A 16,184-nucleotide genomic window follows, 5' to 3' on the forward strand; every position below is an offset into this window, starting at 1 on the left:
TGACCGTCCCACGAGCTCAGACCAGCTGGTCATTTCGCGAAGTGTTGGTAAACGCCAGCTAAAACGACGATCGGTTTGTCCACTTCCAGCACTGTGCAGCCAAAAAAAGCGGGAGAGTCTTAATTTGGACAAAGTTAATGCGAAATAAAGGATTTGCGAGCGATCATGGAGACGCCGACGGGTAGTGGGTGCTCCACGCGTCCCGCCCGCACGGCCACCCCGCGTCTCTCGGAGCGCAAACGGCAACTGTTCGGCAGTCCGGTCTCCAGACTGCGCAAAATCAAAGACGACGACGAGGATGAGGACGTAGACAGTCTGGGAGTCTTGCCCTTGAAGCCCCATGTGGCGGCCAACAAGCAGGGCGGCAGCCTCTTCGCCGAGGGTACCAGGAAATTGAGGAGCAGCACCAGCAGCAGTCCGGAGACCAACAAGGAGAACAAGACAACCCGAGGCGGAGTTGTCGTGGCTGCCACGGCGGAGCAGCTGCCTCATTTGTTTACCACCACCATGCGGCTGAACAGCAATAGCAGCAGTAACAGTCGGAACAGCAGCCCTCGGACACCCAAGATACAAAGAAAACGGGCGGATTCATCGATGTCATCGCCCTCCTCTTGTATGGATTCTCCATCCCCACGGCGGGGGCGGGCCCATCCCAGTCCCATGCTGGAGATCAGGAGCAGCTGCAGGCGCAGTCCACGGTACTCCAATGCGCAGAAGAATCAGGAAGTGTTTTCCCCAGAATCTTCTTGCAAATCCTCAGGGAGAAGACAAAGCAAGGTCACCGCCATGAGAATGGACACGCAGAGCCCAAAATCTTCTGTTAGGTCACGAAGGAGTAGGCACAGCCAGAGTATAAAGACCACTGCCCAAGTACACAATATTAAACCCAAGAAAAAGATCGTGGCGAGTAGCAGTAAAGTAAAAGCAGTTTCCCTTTCTGAAAATTCCGATACGGAGGACGAAAACAACCCAATTAGTAAAGCCTCAATAAACATCGGAACCACAAGTCCAAATTCGACACCAAGAAGAGGGCACAATAAAACCACATCAAAGGAAACAATTAGTGACAGTCAAAATACTGCCCAGAAAATACCTATTGTTAAATCCAGAACAGAGAGCTTGGACAGCAACAGTATGATTATAATTTCTCCTACTGAAACGCCCTCTTTGGATGACGATGAAAAGCCAATTATTGAAACCTCAACAGTGAACCCTGAAAACAACACCAGAAGAACAAAATCCCCAGGTGAAGTGCCTACTTTGGATAAAGAAGAAGTGACAAAGAGCCTAGAAAGCAAGATAAGAAACTATCCAGTGAAAGGCTCCGACTCGGATGAAGAGGAACCCACTCAGAAGCCCACGAAGCGAGTACATCCAGACACTTTTTCCATCAAGACAGCATCCTCGGCAGAATCCGACTCTGGTTCGCCGCAGAGTAAGATGCGCAAGATGACGCTAAAGAGCAGCATTCCCACCATGGCCTTCTATTCCCACAGTGGAGCAGCTGCTACAAAGTCGAAGAGCACGCCCATCACATTTAAGAATTTGCTACGCCGAAAGGCAAGAAGCCCGACTTCCCGCCAACAACTGGGCATCAACAAAGGTGTCAGCCACAAAATTCGCAAGAGCCACGGATTGCCCAGAAGACTACCAGCCACCGATTTGGACAACATCCTCAACTGCCTGAGCAACGAACGGCTGAAGAACCTGATCACCACCAAGCGGGAGGAGCGCGCCAAAGTGGAGGAGGTGCATCAGATCCTGCGCAGCGCCAGGGACCCAATCAAAATGGCCAAACCATTAAGTGTGATTGAAGCCGACGATGCCAACAATAACAACAAAATGCCAGAGACCATGTGGCAAGAAACCTCCGCCGACTTCTCCGACCTCAGTGAGGATGAGGATAAGGTTCTGTTCGACGATCCCGTCATAGAATTGGAGCCCATTATACCACTGATTCGGCACGAGCCGGTCCAAAATTCGATGCCCGCTGAACCGGCGGATCTCAGCAAACGCAAGTTCTTCAAGTCGGGCCGGCGCAGCAGCACCTGCATGGAGGTGAGGATCACGGACAACATCCGAGCCAGCGTCAGCCAAGGTAGGATCGCCCTGGTCCAAACGCCACGCCGAAAGCCACGCACAGTGCGTGTCAAGTCGGCAACAACATTCTCAGCAGAGCAGGCCACCGTGGATGCAATCCTGAAGAACCTGAACGACTCGGTGATAGATGAGATTGTTGAATCAAAACCGATGGCGGTGAACACGCCCATGGCTGCGGAGGACACACCCATGGAAACGGAGCCCTTACCGGATATAATTGAGTATGCGCCGGAAACGATAGATGCGGAAATTGATCCCTTTGCTGTGTTCCGTCAGCGATTGCCCTATCAAACCGATAATCCCGATGTCGTCGAGCAGCAGCAAATCCTGCTGGAGTTTCTCATTAGCAACAACATTTGCACCGAAGAGAATTTTGAGATTTTCATAGCGAATCCGGACAACCACAAGGAGGAGGCCAATCGGATTGTAGACGACCTCTACATGGTGGTCAATAGCGAAGAGGCTGCGCAGATGGCGCAAATGGAAGCTCTGCCGGAACAAGTAGCAGACAGTCTGCCACAACAGGATCCTCCAGCAGCAGAGGATGTCCAGACCAGGCTATTCCCCATATTCACGCAGCGCCTGCAGCCCGTTGTCCAGAAATCAACGCGTCGTCGTCCGGATACATCCTCGAGATTGCTTTCGGCGGCAGCGGTGGGCTCCAATCAGTACCAGATCGATGCGGGACAAAAGGCCTTTGGAGCCCGGCAGTGCCAGCAGTGCGGACTGGTTTACACTGTTCACGAGCCGGAGGAGGAGCAGCTGCATCGCGAGTACCACAACTCCATCCATGTGCTGCGATTCAAGGGCTGGATCGACGAGGACATTGTGGCTGTTTATCCGGAGTGGGCCAGCGATGGTCGCATTATACGGATCAACGAGCGCGCTCCACCCGCCAGACTCGAGAGACTCCGGGATCTTATCGGGGTGGTGGACAAGGAACTGGGCTACTCCTCGTACATTGTGCCAAAGATCTTTGTGGCCTTCTTGGCGGTGCGCAAGCAGCAGATTGTGGGTTTCTGCCTGGTGCAGCCCCTGTCGCAGGCCCATCGGTTCATCCAAGTCGACGGCGTGGATTACTTCAGCGAGGAGAGCTACCCGGCCAGGTGAGGATCTCCTAACTTATAAAGTTTTTGCAGCAACTAAACCTTTGCCATTTCAGCTGTGGCATATCCCGGATTTGGGTCTCGCCCCTGCAGCGGCGCTCGGGGATTGCCAGCAAACTGTTGCGCGTAGTCCAGTGCCACACTTTGCTCGGCCAGGAGATCGCCAAGGAGTGCATAGCCTTCAGCACGCCCACCGACAATGGACGGGCTCTGGCGCGCCAGTTCACCGGGTTGGATAACTTCCTGACCTACGACCAGTGATCGGGGAAAACGGCTATTGAATAGCTGGATTAGTTTTGAGTTAGGATTGCTTCGGAACCTGTAATAGTTGATAAGCAAATGCGGTTACGTTACGAGTGGCAAAAAGGCGCAGCATTTCATAGTTTTACATTTTTGGCTAGAACAAGCCTGTTTTTTATGCAATAAATTTGATTTCTCACCTTTGGATCGCGTAAATTTCGAAAATATAGATAATTATTGTTTCATACATGGTTTGTTTTCTTGAAGGGGCCAGCGTTGATTGGTTCGGATGTAGACAATTTATAAATTTTATTTTTTTCTTTCTATTTATTTTAATAAATAACCCCAAAAGTATGCCATAAATATTTTTATGCACGTGCCTGTCCGATCGATAAATAGTAATCGATCGCGTGCAACCCTGCGGCAAAGCCAATAAGTGCCACCACTAACTCACTGAGCCAGGCTTTGGGCGTTGTTTTCGTAGCTGCAAAGTGGCTAAAATTGTTGTATTTTACGACTTTATAAAGTTAACACACCTGAATGGGACTTGTGCCAATTTCAGTGACCACCAATAGTGCGCAGATGGTAAGTGAAGTCAACGTTTAACCGGGAAACTCGGGATTCCGGAACCTCGCCTGAGTTTGCATTGGTGACGCCACGCCCAATGTGACAAATTGGAATTGGAATTGGTGGCAATTGGTTTCTCGGGGTGCATGCAGCAAGTAACGTGGTGGTTGAACCGCTTTCTCATTGTTCCCCCTTTTCCGTTCACAGACAATTGAGCCCTGTGCAGCAGGCTATTGACCGCTTTTCAAGTACCACACCCCTAAAAGACTATGTCCACAATCGAAGAGGAACGCAAGGCGTACGAAAAGAATCCCTACTTCACCGGCCACATCTACGGCAACTTTTCGCCGTTTTATGTGACCATTGCCATCTGCACCGTTGTCCTGGGCACGATCATCATACTGAACATTATCCTGGGCTGCTGCTCCAAGCACCGCAAGTACTGGCAGGACAGGCACACGGGCAACCGCTGGTTGGTCTCCATTTGGTCGGCCACTCCCCATAATCAGCCGCCACTGGACTTCACCGAACTGAAAGACGCCTCCTACTTTAATCGTCTACATGTAAGTGAATACGCTTTCAGAAGGTTCTCAGAAAATTTAAAATCGAAACTCTAAAAACTCTTGGAGCTACAGGCAATCGATCTGAGTTCCATTTAAACCCATGATTTTTTTTGAGCATATGTATAATATTACTTTTAAATTATATGTCTAACTTTAAAAACTCAAGTGTTTAGGAGTGTTTTTAAAAGTATATCACTAAAATGTCAACTCAATGTCTTTTACACTGTGATGAACTCATTATTTATGTTGATTCCAGCCCACCACCCATCAGCAGGTGTTCCCCGACGACGTGGTCATTGGCGTTGACGACTTGGAGCCCGTGCACTCGTCGCACCATCATCACCAGCAGCAACACCAGCGTCCACCACGCCCAGAGGGTCGCACCCTGCACCAGCAACGCCAGCGCGAGGAATACGTGGAGCTGCAGAAGCGCGAGAGCGACATCTAAGTAGGCATGGCCCTATACTTCCTTTATCCCGCCGTGGCCGCCTTGGCCTTGTTCATCGTGGGCGTGATCATTGTCATGCTGCGCTACGGACCCCGTTTGTGCGGTTTGCGGCACCATGCCCTTCCGGACGACGACGACCTGCGGGGGAAGACGTACGAGCATGAGATAAGCTATGCCTAATCTCATTCAGGGATGTCCCAGAAATCGAATCCATCCAAAAGTGCTTCAGAAACAACTTCAACTATCAGAAAATAATTTAAAAGACACCGAAAATAATGTTCAACTACAAAATGTTGTAGTTTTGCCAATTACCCTCCCAAAAATATTCTGAGATTTCTGGGACTGCCCTGATTATACTTTACATACTTCTTATACATTCCGGCAATGTTTTGAATTGCTTCTTCTATATCTCCCCAAAACTAACTCTAGCCTCTGTAAGAACCCCCACTAACCTTTCTGCACCCAACGACCATAATTATTTTGCATGCAGTACAAATAGCTTCTTTAGCCACTAGCATTGCTCGAGCCGTTTCCATTCCATTTACTACAACCAGACAATGTGCCTTCAATGTAGAGTCTCGTAAGAAAAACATACCGTCCAAGTGTCTTTTTAGTGCTAGTAAGATCGAACTGTATTTAAATTAAATGCTATTTACCCTTATTGGGTATCCTGCAGATGCAGCATTTAATGTTGTCCAATATTATATTTGTATAAAACATATCAGTGTCTTGTATTTTCAACAGTTAATGCAAACTCTATACATTTGTATTTGTCCGTTTAGTTTTCGAATATTGTCTTCTGAAATTACATGAAATAAAGCTACAATTTACGGCCCATAAACTATATACAATATAAATTGTTTACTTGAAAGGAAAATGGAAGTATTTATATGGTTGATGTTTATATATAACAGTGTTAAATATATATTTATAGTTTCAAAATTTCACAAATAATAATTTTAAATCGAAATTTGCCAAAAAACAATTGCCTTACTGACTAACCATTCTAACATAATACTAACTATTAATACGATGCATTGGATATAGGGTATAAAGTATAAGTACAAAAGTAGGTTACTTCCTTTTAGAGGGATTCTTTGGGTGCTTTCGCACATGACGCTCCGCTTGCTTGCCAGGAGCGGCCAGTTCATAGCGAAAGATAATGCAACGTCGGTCAAAGAAAGTTTTTAAATCCTTGGGATCGTAACGATGACCCATGTGCTTTAAGTATAAATATACCTCCTGCAGATCAATGGGCTCATACATGAGGACGCTCTCATGCAGTTGGGGATTTGCGCAAAGAAGATTGTGCCAGGCGATGTGAAGTGGCACCAGCGGCTGTGGAGTTTTCTTGGAAATGTTCGTTTGCGTGACAAAGATCTCAAAGTCGTCACAAAGACTCGGCGGCAGAGATTGGGAAAAACGCAGCAAATCATCTCCCCAGGCATCGTTAAATTTGAAGTCCTTTCTCGGTTCAGTTGGCGTAAGTGAGACTTCAGAAGTTGATTTGATTAGTTGGGAGCGGGGTTTCTCCATCATCACGGGAGTGGATTTAGATCGGCCCATGGGTTCATTTCTAGGTGGCAAATCCTGAACCGCAGCAGTTTGCATAATGGGATGCGTTTGATTGTAGATAAACTCTAGCATTTTCACTGCCTGCTTGCGTTTCAGGGGCTTAATGCCGTAGTTGTAAAGTTGCTGTAGAATCTCAGACTCGGAAAGAGTTGTGAAGTCTGGTTTTGGTGTGTGACAAACACGCACGGTGTACACGTTACCATCTACTTCAACTTGTTCTGGCACAACAGAAGATTCCATTTTTCGGGTACTAGTCTCTGGCATTGCAGGTGTTTTAATTTTCCCCCTTAGTAAAGTTTCCAGACCACTTGGCATGCGATCTGCTTCTGTCGCAATAGTGGCATCTTTGGCGTTTTGGAAAACTATCTGATCAAACTCATCAAAGTCGTTATCAGAACTATTTTCCGCCTGGCTTACTTTTGCCAGGAGGTCATTGAATTTGTGGCTACTCCTGCGAGCCAAAGGCTTCACTGGTGCATCCAAAAACGAAGCTTCTGCCCAGTTGATATCGATATTCGATGGCGAGTCTTTTGTGACGGGGCTCTGCAGTTGTGAAAGAGTGAAGGGCTGAGATGGAGCCGCATCTAGGATTCCAAACTCAGCACGCTCCTTGCTAAGTGCGCTATTGTTGGGGGAATGTGAACCATCGGAAGGAAAGGCCTTTAGGAATGCATCCAGATCGTCTTCAGTTTGGAACTGTGGGATAGCTCGCTTTTTAGATACAGGAGAGGCAAAGAAACTGTCTGAGCTATCGTCCTCAACATCTTCAGCCCTAGTCGTCTTATTAGCCTTCCAGATGGAGTAATTAATTTCCTCATCGGAAAGCAGAATCACATCGTTTTCGTCATCGCTGTTTTGGGTTAAGTCAAAACTTGCGTCTGAATGCTTATAAGGAGAACGTGCAGGCGATACCCTCTTCTCACCTGATAAGTTCATTTTCCAGTTAAGCGGACTTTTGAAGATGTGATCTGTTGATAAGCTAACGCTTCTTCTAATTGAGTTTCTCGAAAAGTTCAATTCGCTAAAGCTCGAACTCTGTTTTGTGTTGTTTGACGGAGTACTAATATCTAGATTAAACGATGACTGCTGAGAACTTTGAGTGTCTTCTTCAATTTTAAGGGAAATTTCTTCTTTATCCTCATTTTCTTCTGTTGTCAACAATGGGAATTTTTCCACCTTGGCGTACTTTAGGTACAATTCCTTAGAAATGGGACAGCTTTCTTCCTGACTAGCTGAATCTAAGAGCATATCGCCAATTAAATTGTCAACTTTAGAGTCGGTTTCACATGGTGCAATAAGACTTAGGATTTTCGAGTTTGGCTCATTAAAGTCTGCCATTTCAAACTGTTGAGTTAGATCAATAAAGTCATCTACTGATTTATCTGAAAAATAAAATGTAAATAAGAAATTTTTCATAAAAATTTCCGGAAATACCTACCCTCAAAAGAAATCTTCTCTTCTGTAGCGTTGGAAACAGTCTTTACTAGAAATAAATTAACATGTTTTTATCATTTAAATGAGCTTAAAAATCTATATTCTCACCTTCATCACTCGAACTGGAGAACACTTCATAGGTCGATATTTGAGTAGGTTCCTCATTGCTAGATATCATTTCCACTTCCTTCACCGGAGACGAACGTTCACTTGTACTTAAATTCTTGTAGACCTTCAAGGAAAAGTCCTTAAGATCCGTGGGTTCGTTAGAGATAGAAGTGGTGGCCATGACCGGCTCATCATCCGAATCAGCAAACAAATCAGGTGAGGTGCAACGAGTGATTTTGGTGGGAATGCTTAAGCTGGCTAGTGAGGCTGCGGGTTGGATGTTTTCCTTTTCATCTTTGGTCATTTTTGGCCGCTTATCTGGCGGTTCCTTCGAAGGACTGCTGCTTGCCGAGGATGTTTCTGTCTCCAAATTAGCACCCACTTTGGAGTGATCTTCGATCATGTTTTCGGCCACCAGCTTTTCTAGTTCATCTAGTTCCGCATTCACTTGCTGATCTAACTGCTGCTGATCTCCGAAATGCTTTTCCAACTCCTCGTAGACCAGTTCAAGTTGTTCTCTCTGTTCGCGGGTTTTCGAGGTCTCCCGCTCTGGAGATAAATCCCTTCCCTGTATTGCAGCCCAATTCTTTAGGAGATGGTCGGCAGGCGCTTGGCTAACTTCAATCAAGTCGGTCACATAGTATAAACTCAGATTTTCTATGGCACCTTCGTTTGGTTCCCGAATTATTTGAGATCCACTTTTAACTCGAAGTTTCTGAAGGTTTGCACTGATCACATTGTAAACTGGCATCGCCCTGTATTCGCTCTTTGTGCGGACTTGTTGGGCCAGCAATGCGGACACCTTCTCTTCCAGCTTCTTCTGTTGCACCTCGGGATTGCGTAAGGTAAGGGCAGTGAACTTGTTGGCCCACTTCCCGCGCCTTCCGCCCTTTCCCGCCAACACAGGCAATACCGCCAGGGATTTGTAATCTGTAAGTGGATGAGGAAAATTATTGAGTTTCTATAGCAAGCGATTACAATGCAATATCATTATTTGACATTATTTCAGCTTGTGTTATTTTAATCCTTTGTGACACTATAATTTTTTAGTTTATCGAACCATTTACGGACCGTGATGATAACTAAGCTTTATATTTGTGACCCACCTTCCTTGGCCGCAGTGCGAAAGCCGTATTTCTTCAGCTTCAGCCGTATTTTCTCCGTAGACGCCCCTTCGTCATCCACGAGGTCAATTACTGCATCGTCCTCGTCGTTCAGGCGTAGGAGTCCCTTCTTCTCAGCCTCCGACTTGGACAGCGCCAGCGCCATTTCAATGTCGTCCGGGCTAAAGTTGTCCGCCATGCAGTGTTGGGCGGTCACCTCGGCGAAAATCTGTTCGTTCCGCAGGAAGTTGCTGATACTGGGCTGCTGTTTGCTCTTCCCACGACCTCGACGGGAGCCACCCGTGGATGGGGCACTGCTTCCCTTGAGTTTGGGCGCCTTTTTTGGCTTGGGTCCTGGTTTTTCGAACACATTGCTGGTTCGTATTGGTTTGATTTTGGGCGCTGGAGGATCAGGTTCTGCAGGAACTGATGCTGGAGCTGGGGGATCCTCTCCAGCTTCCTCGGGTGTGGCAAAAAAGTTCGAAAGTGATAATGTATCAGTGGATGCTTTGGTGCTTCGCGTCGTTCTTCGGATGGAAAGGAAACCCAAGTGTTTGATTAGATAGCTACAATCATTTTATTGTTCAACAGGTAAACTTGAATTAAAATTACCGGGGCTGCAGGTTTTTGAAGTTAGCCCGCCGCGTCTTGCGATCCATTATTTAATCCTTTGCTCCTCGCTCTCCTCGATCGCCTCTTTAATGAATTTCGAAGTCCTCGGGGCCGCGAAATCAAAGAGTGCCTTTCTATCGCGCTCCTGTTCCGTTTGGGCCACCGCCTGGCACAGCTTCTCGTTGGCAATACGTTGTATGGGGGTCAGACTGGAAGGGATTTCCCATTAAAACCCTATTTATCAGATAATTGCATTAAATAATCACCTCCAAATTGCGAACACGGCCGTTCCGGCGACCAACAGGGCATAGGCGAATCGATTGCGGTACGTATAGGATGGTGTGCCGTGGGTGCGTCTGGGCTTACGCTTGGTGGCATCAATGGGATCCATCGCTGCAAAGGCCGCTGAATTATATAATTAAATACATTTTACCCGGTAAAAATCAGGAAAACATGCTTCAACTCGGCGTTGTTGGGCCAGGGTTGCCAGGCATTGCCAAAGAACATCAAAACAAGTTGAAATGCTACACATTGAGGGTAGTTCACCTAAGCACCTAAATTATAAATACTTATGTTAAAGACATTCCATGGTTCTTTACAAAAAATTTTAAATTGAATGTAGTTTGAAGTTATTATATTTATTCACGTGTTTTATTTTTACCTTTTTAATTTTATATAAGATTTTAAAAACTCTAGAGCTTAGCAATACAAAATTGAAAAGAATACCCCAATTATTATTAAACTATCGTGGACCATCTGTTTGCTTGCACCTGCAGCCGAGTCGACAGCCCTGTACGCAAGCGAGTTGGCAGTCCTGCCAATGTATATGCGTAATTAACGCTAATTAGGCAGAGAAAACAATTTAGTTTCATTTGAGCTGCAATAAAGTGCGGGTGCACACGTCACTGGGTATTTGCATAATAGCAAAGCGATTTTCAGCTGTAAGTGGAGTGTGAAAACTGATAGCCGATGAACCCAGACAAACAACTACAACAAGTGTAACCCACACAGGCAACAACAACAACTATCAATAGACAAAGGGTACTAGTGCGAGTATAGTAAACAAATACAAAAAAGCAGCGAGATAAGCGAAGACAAAGCAGAAGAGTTCAACTCGTTCGTTCGTATAAATTGATACAATCATTTGCAGAAACGGCAAAAAAGCAAAAAAACAAGTGCAGCAGGAAAAAAGAAGGCCGATTAATCATATCGTTTTGAATACGATACGCCCATTCTGCGGAACATAGTTCCAGTCACTGGTCAGTACGGATTGAGCCAGCAGAGATGGCGCGCGAGGACGAGGAACGTATCGTGGACAATGAGGAGATGTCGCACCCGACGGAGGAGGACGCAGTGGCCACCGCTCCGGGCGGTCGGCGGGACAATGAGTTGAGCCTGCCCTCCGGCGGCTGCTGCAATCCCGCGAGCAGGGGTCACCGGTTCATGGCGCTGGTGTTCATGTGCCTGCTGGGATTCGGATCCTACTTCTGTTACGACAACCCCGGCGCCCTGCAGAACGTCTTCAAGCGGGACCTACACCTGAGCTCCACCCAGTTCACGCTCATCTACTCCATTTACTCGTGGCCCAATGTAGTCCTTTGCTTCGTTGGCGGATTCCTGATTGACCGGCTGTTCGGCATCCGACTGGGCACCATTATCTACATGCTGGTCCTGCTGGTGGGCCAGCTAATCTTCGCCTGCGGCGGCATTTTGGATGCCTTCTGGATGATGATCCTAGGACGCTTTATCTTCGGCATTGGAGCCGAGTCACTGGCCGTGGCCCAGAACAGCTATGCGGTGCTTTGGTTCAAGGGCAAGGAACTGAACATGGTCTTCGGCCTGCAGCTGTCGGTGGCCCGTTTCGGCAGTACCGTCAACTTCTGGGTGATGCAGCCCATTTACGACTATGTCAGCAAGTTCTACCAGGGACACCGTGCTCTGGGCGTCGTCCTGCTGCTGGCCACGCTCACCTGTGTGATGTCCATGATCTGCGCCCTCGTCCTCGGCTGGATGGACAAGCGGGCCGAGCGGGTTTTGCAGCGAAACACCAACCCGGCTGGACAGGTTCCCAAGCTTACGGACGTCTTCACGTTTAAGCCGCCCTTTTGGATGGTGTCCATCATTTGCGTGGCCTACTACGTGGCCATCTTTCCGTTCATTGCCCTGGGACAGAACTTCTTCGTCGATCGCTTCCATTATACGCCGGCGGAGGCCAACACCGTGGACTCTCTGGTCTACCTAATTGCAGCGGTATCGTCTCCTGTCTTCGGATTCCTCATCGACAAGGTGGGCAAGAACGTGACCTGGGTGTTCACTGCGACGCTGACTACTATTGCAGCTCATGCTCTGCTCACATTCACCCAGCTGACACCCTACGTGGGCATGACCGTCATGGGACTGTCGTACTCCATGCTGGCTGCCAGTTTGTGGCCCCTGGTGGCCCTCATCATTCCGGAATATCAGCTGGGCACAGCCTACGGCTTCTGCCAGTCAATCCAGAACCTCGGTCTGGCCGTCATTACCATCCTGGCTGGAATCATTGTGGATCACAGCGGCGGCGAGCACATGTGGCTGCAGCTGTTCTTCATGGGCTGGCTGACAATTGCCCTGATCGCCACCGGAGTCATCTGGGCGTATAACACCAAGCACCGCGGTAATCTCAACATGACGCCAGCGCAGCGGGCGCAGTTCGTCAGCGCCGAACTTTATCAGAACTTTGAATAGAAGGGGAATACAAAGGAGAAAGGCACCCGCAGATCGCATTATTATCGTTTATTTAGAGTAGACATAAAGTTTCCTCTGCGGGCAATGCGCCAAGATCTTGTTCCACGATGTGATGATGATGTGTGATGTGCGTCTCGGGCCGCAAATTGGTATTTACTAACTGCAATTGTTTGTCAACTGAGGACGGGGAAAACACAATACGCCCTGATCAGCCGTGAATCAGTATTGATATGTCAAATGCGCTATCTGCGATTCGATCCCGATCAGGCCGGTTTATATGCTATTTTATATTTTTAGAGAAATTTATTATTACAATTACCGCATGTTTTTGTGTCAACGTTTTACAAATTAAACTAAACATGTAATCCTAAAACCAAGAAAATGTTTAATAATAACCATAATTCGTTGACGATTGTGTGCGCACAGGGCGAAAATTCGGTATATATTATGTAAATATGTATTTTACTTGAACTTGTATCTCATTCATACAACTTGGCCGTTACTAGCATTTTCATTATCAATATTACAAATTAGTTAATTCTCCGTCTTGATTACCTAGTAAATAAACATACATGCCTTACTTGCAAATAAAATACTGTAAAATACTTCAAAACATATTTTTACTTTCAAAACTTAATAAAGACCTAAAACATAAGGGAAAATATAGATATTTTTTAATAAACTTTCAGTTCAATTGGTAATAATTTTATTTCGCAAAAAGCCGGCGTATAAACGTTGTGTATATTTGCAAAAATGCCTAAGGCCCAATAAAAATCCAGGATTTCCAGGTAAAACAAAATATTTATCTACGTTGCAGTTATTCATTACTTAAAACATCTTTATGTCCGTCCTCCGCTCCAGAACCTCAATGCACTGTTTGCTGTCCAGGCTGAGCACATGGAGTTCCCGCAGAGGTTTCGATTTCTCCTCTGCCGACTGGTTACTGCGCAGCGTTTCCAGCAGTAACAAAGCCGTTCCCCGTGCCGCCGTCAGCAGCTTGCTGGCATCGTGTATTCTGGCGAATCGAATCGAATGTGAAAGGTGTCAGATTTATGTTTATTGTGCAGTATATCATATTTCGGGATGACTCACCTCTTAAAGAGCAGCTCCGGACGACGCGTATACTGTCCAAAGAGAGCGAACAAATTCCGCGTCATGTCGTAATTGAATTGCGCTGCCCCCGCAGGTGCGAACTTCGTGTTCATGACCATGCTCTCGAGCATGAAGTCATCGATTTGATGGGCTATTAAGCGCAGCGTCTGGTTGAACAGATTGGCGGAGAGTTCACGCTCCAGATTGTGGAGCAGGGTGACCAGCACCTGGAACATTTCGCCACCGCTGGGCGAGAGGATGAACGGCTCCCGGCTGTTCTGCTCCGGCATTGTGGGCCAGGCGTCATGGCGATAGCTCATCGATTTCGCCTTCATCTCGTTGGTGGCCTTGGTGGCCAGATTCCGCATAAGTTGCCTGGCCCAGTGCTCCATCTCAGCGACGGCATGCTCGAACACCGAGTTAATCTCCGGTGCATTTGGACCGGCTAGTGCCGCATGCAGGTGCAGATAGTGCACGTTTTCGCCCCATTCCCGCAGCACCATCACCAGGTAGTTGATGGCGTTCAGAACGGGAATGCTCGGCACGGCTCCACTGCTGTGTAGCTGCACCAGACGTCGTCGGAAGCTATCGATCAGTTCCAGCTGGAGTTGCAAGAACTGCAGCTGGTGACCGGGCTGAATTAGTCCGTAGTAGCGATCCTTAATGGCGTCCAGCAGTCGCATAAACTGATCCGCACATCTGGGAATCTTTAAATCATCCTCAAAGGTGTTGGGATCAATTAGCTGGAACGGCGACTCCGCCTGCAGAATGTCATCCATTTTTTCCGCACAAACTGAGTAAAGATTACATTATTAAATTAGAGCAATGGAGGACAGCGACCTTATCTCACATCGTTCTTCCAGTGAAATCCAGCGAAGCAAATACATGGGCTGTGTGATTACGGAGATGGCGCTGGGAAAACTCGCCGGATAGCCAAAAGTCTCTCGCAGTTCAGACTCAAAGGCCAATGTTTCATCGAGCAGATGGGCAAAAAGGATTTCGTCCTGGGCAATCTGCTCTATGTCCACCGCTAGCTTCTCAATGGTTAGCTGCACCAGTCCTCGCATGAACTCCAGCTGGCGGGAATAATAGTTTGGATCTTATAGGACCTAGCATGCCATAAAAAATACCCACCCTGAGATTGTAGTCCAGTTTGCCTGCCTTAATGGCCGCTGGCTGGAATGTTTTGCCCACAAAGAAGTGCGTCTCCTTGCCCCAGTTGAGAATCTGCGTGTAGAACCACTCGGGCTTGTCCAATCGGTTCGTTTGTCTGGCGCCTGTGAAGTGAAATGTGAAACGCTGGCGATAGGGCGCCAACAGGAGCTGCACCACCTGGTTGATGGGCTGGCACACGATGCTGGGCGTGATGCTTAGCAGCGGTGCATGCTCTTCGGCTGGGGATTTGATGAGGAACATGTATTCGGCTAGTAGCTGGGCCTTGGCAGTGTCCCGAGCGGGGGAGTAGTTGAGGGCCTGCTGCTCCAGATGCGCCCAGCGCATGCTCTTCAGCACGGCCTCAAATTCGCTGGACAGGCGCTTGAGAAGCAACTTGTGCCAGTAAGTGGCAGTGCGTTCGGCAAAGGACTTCAGGGACTGGGCCTGCACGGCCTGCAGGCGTCCCACCACGCTGTGCTCGCAGTCGTTACCCTCGTACAGGGTTAAGTAGATATTGACCAACTTGGCCTCGTCCTTGCCATTGATGGCACTGCCCAGGGCGGCGCTGATCTCCTGAATGTCCTGGACCAGGCGCAGATACTGCGTCAAACGCTGCAGCTGCCGTACTTGCGCCAAATCCTCGGCCACGCCCTCTAAGGCGGGCTGGCACTCCTTTAGCTTCTTTTTCAGCTTGGCGCCGAACTGGGCCAGCTTCTCCAGCTCAAAGTCTATGCTCTCGCAGACCTGTTGCTGGCACTGGAAGGCGGATTTGTAGCAGGACACGTTCTGGGCATCCTCGAAGTCAAGCTGGTTGATTGGGACGGTTAAAAAGCATGTTTTTTCTATATAGTTCTTGACCGTACCGTTTGGGACAAGACTTGGAGGCGCTCCTTGTAGTGGCTTACAAGGTGACTGGCCCGATGCAGCCGGCTGGCATCCTTTCCGATCTCCGCGTTGAGTCGCGCCACTATGCGCAACTCCATTTCGCTCAGCTTCGCATGCATATTGCCGCAGAAATTGCTAAAACAACATTTAATTATAAGCTAAAGGGGCCACGGAACCACGTATAAAAATAAATAATTGTGCCAGTGTGACCATGGCGCAAATGCATGAAAATCGCAGTTTCTAGGTCCTATAGTTTCGCGGGCAGAAAATTTTCAAATTTTATTAGTTATATTAGTTTTTAACGACTGAGTCTTTGACCCAGAATAGAGAATTCATCAAATAGTTTTTTAGCTTAATATCGTTGGATAATAATATTAACAATACCATAAAAAGAACTATATATTATTCCTTACTCCTGAAACTCCTCTCGCAGATATGGTCACACACACCTCTGCTTGTCGATGCGGTCACA

The 16,184-nt window shown here is 47.6% G+C and overlaps 7 protein-coding genes across 9 annotated transcripts; 4 read left to right on the forward strand and 3 right to left on the reverse strand.

The window, feature by feature from the left end:
* Positions 1-45: 45 nt before the first annotated feature.
* On the forward strand, positions 46-3,647 carry LOC108146910 (N-acetyltransferase eco). The gene is made up of 2 exons (XM_017273152.2): positions 46-3,206; positions 3,263-3,647. Exons 1-2 carry the CDS (start codon positions 166-168, stop codon positions 3,465-3,467), a joined length of 3,246 nt encoding a protein of 1,081 aa, XP_017128641.1. The 5' UTR covers positions 46-165; the 3' UTR covers positions 3,468-3,647.
* Positions 3,648-3,881: 234 nt separating this feature from the next.
* Positions 3,882-5,024, forward strand: LOC108146896. Its single transcript, XM_017273136.2, has 3 exons — positions 3,882-4,031; positions 4,221-4,576; positions 4,833-5,024. Exons 2-3 carry the CDS (start codon positions 4,283-4,285, stop codon positions 5,022-5,024), a joined length of 486 nt encoding a protein of 161 aa, XP_017128625.1. The 5' UTR covers positions 3,882-4,031; positions 4,221-4,282.
* A 6-nt stretch (positions 5,025-5,030) lies between these two features.
* Positions 5,031-5,870, forward strand: LOC108146898. Its single transcript, XM_017273139.2, has one exon. The coding sequence runs from the start codon at positions 5,031-5,033 to the stop codon at positions 5,202-5,204; it is 174 nt and encodes a 57-aa protein (XP_017128628.1). The 3' UTR covers positions 5,205-5,870.
* LOC108146895 (structure-specific endonuclease subunit SLX4) lies at positions 5,660-9,948 on the reverse strand. 3 transcript variants are annotated; one of them, XM_017273133.2, is made up of 5 exons: positions 9,857-9,948; positions 9,248-9,771; positions 8,142-9,071; positions 8,038-8,082; positions 5,660-7,981 (listed from the first exon to the last, which is right to left on the reverse strand). In XM_017273133.2, the coding sequence occupies exons 1-5, from the start codon at positions 9,901-9,903 to the stop codon at positions 6,099-6,101; spliced, it is 3,429 nt and encodes a 1,142-aa protein (XP_017128622.1). In that variant the 5' UTR covers positions 9,904-9,948; the 3' UTR covers positions 5,660-6,098. The 3 variants fall into 3 exon arrangements, with proteins under 3 accessions (XP_017128622.1, XP_017128623.1, XP_017128624.1); XM_017273135.2 differs by having other exon boundaries at positions 7,896-7,981; positions 8,038-8,077; XM_017273134.2 differs by lacking the exons at positions 9,248-9,771; positions 9,857-9,948 and having other exon boundaries at positions 8,038-8,077; positions 8,142-8,292.
* LOC108146897 lies at positions 9,798-10,351 on the reverse strand. Its single transcript, XM_017273138.2, has 2 exons — positions 10,123-10,351; positions 9,798-10,065 (listed from the first exon to the last, which is right to left on the reverse strand). The coding sequence occupies exons 1-2, from the start codon at positions 10,245-10,247 to the stop codon at positions 9,903-9,905; spliced, it is 288 nt and encodes a 95-aa protein (XP_017128627.1). The 5' UTR covers positions 10,248-10,351; the 3' UTR covers positions 9,798-9,902.
* A 311-nt stretch (positions 10,352-10,662) lies between these two features.
* Positions 10,663-13,185, forward strand: LOC108146819 (major facilitator superfamily domain-containing protein 1). The gene is made up of 2 exons (XM_017273009.2): positions 10,663-10,797; positions 10,868-13,185. Exon 2 carries the CDS (start codon positions 11,141-11,143, stop codon positions 12,578-12,580), a length of 1,440 nt encoding a protein of 479 aa, XP_017128498.1. The 5' UTR covers positions 10,663-10,797; positions 10,868-11,140; the 3' UTR covers positions 12,581-13,185.
* Positions 13,186-13,269: 84 nt separating this feature from the next.
* LOC108146818 (RINT1-like protein) lies at positions 13,270-15,919 on the reverse strand. The gene is made up of 5 exons (XM_017273008.2): positions 15,691-15,919; positions 14,807-15,634; positions 14,523-14,748; positions 13,673-14,465; positions 13,270-13,595 (listed from the first exon to the last, which is right to left on the reverse strand). The coding sequence occupies exons 1-5, from the start codon at positions 15,829-15,831 to the stop codon at positions 13,409-13,411; spliced, it is 2,175 nt and encodes a 724-aa protein (XP_017128497.1). The 5' UTR covers positions 15,832-15,919; the 3' UTR covers positions 13,270-13,408.
* Positions 15,920-16,184: the final 265 nt, after the last annotated feature.

Source organism: Drosophila elegans, unplaced genomic scaffold (genome assembly GCF_018152505.1).
Source record: "Drosophila elegans isolate 14027-0461.03 unplaced genomic scaffold, ASM1815250v1 contig_208, whole genome shotgun sequence".
NCBI lineage: Eukaryota > Metazoa > Arthropoda > Insecta > Diptera > Drosophilidae > Drosophila > Drosophila elegans.

What these genes read in the sequence shown, in the direction of transcription:
- LOC108146895 (XM_017273133.2), bottom strand. Translation starts at nt 9,903, where the DNA reads ATGGATCGCAAGACGCGGCGGGCTAACTTCAAAAACCTGCAGCCCCG. An exon ending in TCGCACTGCGGCCAAGGAAG is followed by an intron (nt 9,072 to 9,247) that starts GTGGGTCACAAA and finishes ATCCACTTACAG; the next exon opens with ATTACAAATCCCTGGCGGTA. An exon ending in AGAGAAGATTTCTTTTGAGG is followed by an intron (nt 7,982 to 8,037) that starts GTAGGTATTTCC and finishes TTTATTTTTCAG; the next exon opens with ATAAATCAGTAGATGACTTT.
- LOC108146896 (XM_017273136.2), top strand. Translation starts at nt 4,283, where the DNA reads ATGTCCACAATCGAAGAGGAACGCAAGGCGTACGAAAAGAATCCCTAC. An exon ending in CCTACTTTAATCGTCTACAT is followed by an intron (nt 4,577 to 4,832) that starts GTAAGTGAATAC and finishes TGTTGATTCCAG; the next exon opens with CCCACCACCCATCAGCAGGT.
- LOC108146897 (XM_017273138.2), bottom strand. Translation starts at nt 10,247, where the DNA reads ATGGATCCCATTGATGCCACCAAGCGTAAGCCCAGACGCACCCACGGC. An exon ending in GCCGTGTTCGCAATTTGGAG is followed by an intron (nt 10,066 to 10,122) that starts GTGATTATTTAA and finishes AATCCCTTCCAG; the next exon opens with TCTGACCCCCATACAACGTA.
- LOC108146910 (XM_017273152.2), top strand. Translation starts at nt 166, where the DNA reads ATGGAGACGCCGACGGGTAGTGGGTGCTCCACGCGTCCCGCCCGCACG. An exon ending in GAGGAGAGCTACCCGGCCAG is followed by an intron (nt 3,207 to 3,262) that starts GTGAGGATCTCC and finishes TTGCCATTTCAG; the next exon opens with CTGTGGCATATCCCGGATTT.
- LOC108146898 (XM_017273139.2), top strand. Translation starts at nt 5,031, where the DNA reads ATGGCCCTATACTTCCTTTATCCCGCCGTGGCCGCCTTGGCCTTGTTC.
- LOC108146818 (XM_017273008.2), bottom strand. Translation starts at nt 15,831, where the DNA reads ATGCATGCGAAGCTGAGCGAAATGGAGTTGCGCATAGTGGCGCGACTC. An exon ending in AACTGGACTACAATCTCAGG is followed by an intron (nt 14,749 to 14,806) that starts GTGGGTATTTTT and finishes TATTCCCGCCAG; the next exon opens with CTGGAGTTCATGCGAGGACT. An exon ending in CCGGAGCTGCTCTTTAAGAG is followed by an intron (nt 13,596 to 13,672) that starts GTGAGTCATCCC and finishes TCGATTCGCCAG; the next exon opens with AATACACGATGCCAGCAAGC.
- LOC108146819 (XM_017273009.2), top strand. Translation starts at nt 11,141, where the DNA reads ATGGCGCGCGAGGACGAGGAACGTATCGTGGACAATGAGGAGATGTCG.